General features: G+C 52.7%; 1 protein-coding gene across 1 annotated transcript; it reads left to right on the top strand.

The window, feature by feature from the left end:
* The first annotated feature begins 1,035 nt into the window (after positions 1–1,035).
* Positions 1,036–2,429, top strand: LOC145714601 (EKC/KEOPS complex subunit LAGE3-like). The gene is made up of 3 exons (XM_081794224.1): positions 1,036–1,406; positions 1,733–1,861; positions 2,112–2,429. The coding sequence occupies exons 1-3, from the start codon at positions 1,153–1,155 to the stop codon at positions 2,248–2,250; spliced, it is 522 nt and encodes a 173-aa protein (XP_081650350.1). The 5' UTR covers positions 1,036–1,152; the 3' UTR covers positions 2,251–2,429.
* The last annotated feature ends 1,412 nt before the right edge of the window (positions 2,430–3,841 follow it).

The raw sequence follows: 3,841 nt of genomic DNA, 5'->3' as shown, positions 1-3,841 counted from the left end.
TTTTGTTTCATTCAGGCTCTCAGTGGATTGGACGATGCCTGCTCAACATTGGGGGTCTACTTTACTGAGTCCACAGATTCAAACGCTCATCCCATCCGGAAGTACCCTTGCAGACACACCCAGAAATAACGTTCTGTCAGGGTACCCTATGCCCAGGCAAGCTGATACATAGAATTAGCCATCGAACCCAGTGAATGAGCTGCTTTTAGGAGCGTGACCTCAGCATGCATATAGTCACCACTCTTTGACACAGGTGACTGCCCAGTGGGACTGTGTACTGCACAGAGTATCTGCCTTTCTCTGTATAGAATGGGGGCCAAAAGCATAAGTGACAAAGAAACCGCCTATAACCGACTATGTCAACATTTAAAAGTTTTGTTCTGCAAACAGTACCAATCAAGAAAGTGAGAAGACAACCCATAAAATGGGCGAATGTATTTTAAAATCATGTTTGATAAGGGACTTCTATCCAGAACATATCAATAGCTCTTGCAACCGAGGAATGCCGTTATTCTTAGAAACGGGAAAGTTTGAGATTGGCAGACACTTTGTAAAACGATCCAACTTCCCTCGGCTTGCCACCCTCCACCCGCCATGTATCGATGGGGCAATTTAGACGCACCGAGGGACCACAGGGATACCGGCAGATTCTTTCCCTCAGTGCACACTTCTCCAAGTCCTGACCATGGTGGCCAGTGTCCCCACAAAGCTAAGGCAGCCACGTCCTGACCGCATTACCCGCGCCACATTTGCCCCTTTTTCTGTCCCCCTTTGTTTGGCGTCACTCCACCTTCCGCCAACCCCACGCTCCTACTCTAACCCTCCGTCCAGAATAGGCGGGGCCTGTTTGCCCAGGCGCGCGCCAGAGACTGAGTTGCGTCGCGTACTAGGGGCGGGGCTTCGTCAGGGAGCCCTGGCTCTCCAGCGCCGCCGACGGGGTCTCCCTGGCGGCCCGTGGGCAGTCGGGCCAGCTTGGCGGGAACCAATCACATGCCAGAAACCTCACCAGAGGTCTGTCTGCGCAGGCGCCCTGGGTATCCCCAGCAGCCTTGCGCACGGAGGGGCGGAGCTTCGTGAAGCAGTCCCAGCGCCTCAGCGGTCGGCGGGGCGCGCGGTTTAGCGGCGGCCTCTGAGCGGGCGGGTGTGGCGGCCATGCAGGCCCCGGGCGACGGCGCGGACGGCGCGGACGGCGCGCAGATCCTGGACGACGGCGCCGGTGGTGCGACGGGTAGTGCTGGCTCGTCCAGTGGCCCCGGAAATCCCGGAGGCCGGGACGGCACCGCGACGTCGGGCACCGTGGCTGGGGAAGCTCCCCAGGTCGAGGGGGCATGGCCCGCCCCAAGGCAGGGGGAAGAGGCTTCGGCCTCGGCCTCCGGGGAAGCCTCAGAAAAGCAAGTGTTGGAATTGTATCCTTTCCAAGGAGCTCCCGAGGTCGGGGGGCGGCGGGGAATGGCCGGGAGGGGAGGCAGGTGGCGGCCCCGGTGGATGGGCGGGAGAGGTGTCGGGGACTTGCGGGGGCACAGAAGGGAAGTGGGGGTGGGGGTGGGGGTGGGGGGGCCGAGGGAGGCTGGAGGAAGCAGCTGGGGGTGCCGCGATGCACGTTTCCCGAAGGGGCGGCCGAGGTGGTCTTGGGTGGCCCTAAGGGCGGTCCGGGGGCAGGCGGGCCTCCGATGGGCAAGGAAGCCTCCTCCATGAGGTCCACCCAGATATGCCTTAACCGAATGTCCACCAGTGCCCTCACGGTGCCTTTCCTGTGTTACGTGGATGCGGAGCTGACCTACCAGTACCTGACCTCGAGTGCCGAATGCTACCACGAAGCGGTTCACACGGAGCTCACGGTGATTGGCAGTGACTTGTTTATGTAAGTTCTAGAAGGGGCTGGCGGGAGGCAGTGGGGAGCTGAGGTAACCTCTGCCCGACGGCCACTTCGGTTGGAGATGTGCAGACACCAAGGGCTTGGTCTAAGGAGGCACATGGGGCCCCGGGTCTGTGGCCGCCTCAGGGGTTGCTCTAAGGGAGACACGGAGGGGTAACCTTGAGGGGGGAGATTGGAGTGAGGAGGGCCAGGAGTTATCAAATCTAAAGTGATTTCCTTTTCCCCTTACTTTTAGCCGACTGACTGCTGAAGACCCTGTCCTCCTGCAGATTTCCACCGCCTCCTTGCTCAACCAGCTTTCCATGGTGGTGCAGACCATGCAGCACTTGGTGCCCGCGATTTTTTCTAGGCCTCGGCCTGGAAAAGGGGGCTGAGTCCATGACAGTATCCAGTGGAAGGCCATGTGCCCTTCCCCAGGGGCATGACCTTTGCAGTAGTTGCCACTTTATTTCTGGGGCTTAGTTATTTGCCTGTACTGGCCCGTGGGTGCTCTGTGCCCACTTGTTTTGATTGCTGCTTAAAGAATACAGATAATAAAACTGAGTTAATGTTCCGTATCTGAGTTTCTTTTCAGCACCCAGATTTTCTCCCATGTGTCCTCAGGTTGGAGGGGAGGTTCTGGTTCTAGTACTCTAGTACAAGGCAATCGAATACAATTGACGAAATGAAAGGAAATTAAGATTGCTTGGGTCCTGTCATTCAACATTGACTACCGTCAGGATTTCAGAATACTCTCGTGGCTTTAGGGTTGTAGGAATACGTTAAATGTATAACAGTCATAGCAAGGAGTAAGCTTCTTCAAGTTTAGCATCAGTTGTTTTTTTTTTTTTTTTTCCCCTGAAACATTTTTGGGCTTTCCCTCTGTCTAAAACTTCTTCAAAAATATCTTACTGCATGGATACGTACAAGATGTATTATGATGCATTTGTTCAACACTTCAGTTTCTCGCAATTTTTTTCCTATTACACATAATGTTTTGGTGGGATTCTTGCATGTAAGTCTCTGCGTGAATGGCTGTTTTCTTAAGATGGATTCCAAGAGGCAGATCTATCATACAGAGTGGCTCTCCAGAAAATGTGCCAGAATTCTGGCACCAGCAGAATGGTGGTTTCCCCGCATCCCTGTCGTGGCTGGATCTGTTTTCTGCCACAAGGAGAAACTCAGTTTGGGTGCAGCCACACTGGAAAACAGTGTGGAGGTTCCTCAGAAAATTAAAAATAGACCTACCCTATGACCCAGCAGTAGCACTGCTGGGAATTTACCCAAGGGATACGGGAATACTGATGCATAGGGGCCCTTGGACCCCAATGTTTATAGCAGCACTCTCAACAATAGCCAAGTTATGAAAAGAGCCTAAATGTCCATCAACTGATGAATGGATAAAGAAATTGTGGTTTGTATACACAATGGAGTACTACGTGGCAATGAGAAAGAATGAAATATGGCCCTTTGTAGCAACGTGGATGGAACTGGAGAGTGTGATGCTAAGTGAAATAAGCCATACAGAGAAAGACAGATACCGTATGTTTTCACTCTTATGTGGATCCTGAGAAACTTAAGAGAAACCCATGGGGGAGGGGAAGGAAAAAAAAAAGAGGTTAGGGTGGGAGGGAGCCAAAGCATAAGAGACGCTTCAAAACTGAGAACAAACTGAAGGTTGATGGGGGTGGGAGGGAGAGGAGGGTGGGTGATGGGTATTGAAGAGGGCATCTTTTGGGATGAGCACTGGGTGTTGCATGGAAACCAATTAGACAATAAATTTCACATATTAAAAAAAAACCCTCAATTTGCATGAGCAAAGAACTTAGAAACACTAGAATAAGAACGTTGTGCTTTCCTGGCCTTGTTTCAAATCAGAGAAGACAAGTGCTGGGACAATTGGTCGGGGTGAGTGAGGCAGAGAGAGAGGCAGTGTAGCATAGTTTGGGGGAAATATTTTTTGTCACGTAAACTGCTCACCTGTTA

The sequence above is a fragment of the Panthera onca genome, chromosome X (assembly GCF_046562875.1).
Source record: "Panthera onca isolate mPanOnc1 chromosome X, mPanOnc1 haplotype 2, whole genome shotgun sequence".
Taxonomy (NCBI): domain Eukaryota; kingdom Metazoa; phylum Chordata; class Mammalia; order Carnivora; family Felidae; genus Panthera; species Panthera onca.
Note: the sequence above shows the minus strand (reverse complement) of the source record. Positions and strands in the feature narration are given on the sequence as shown.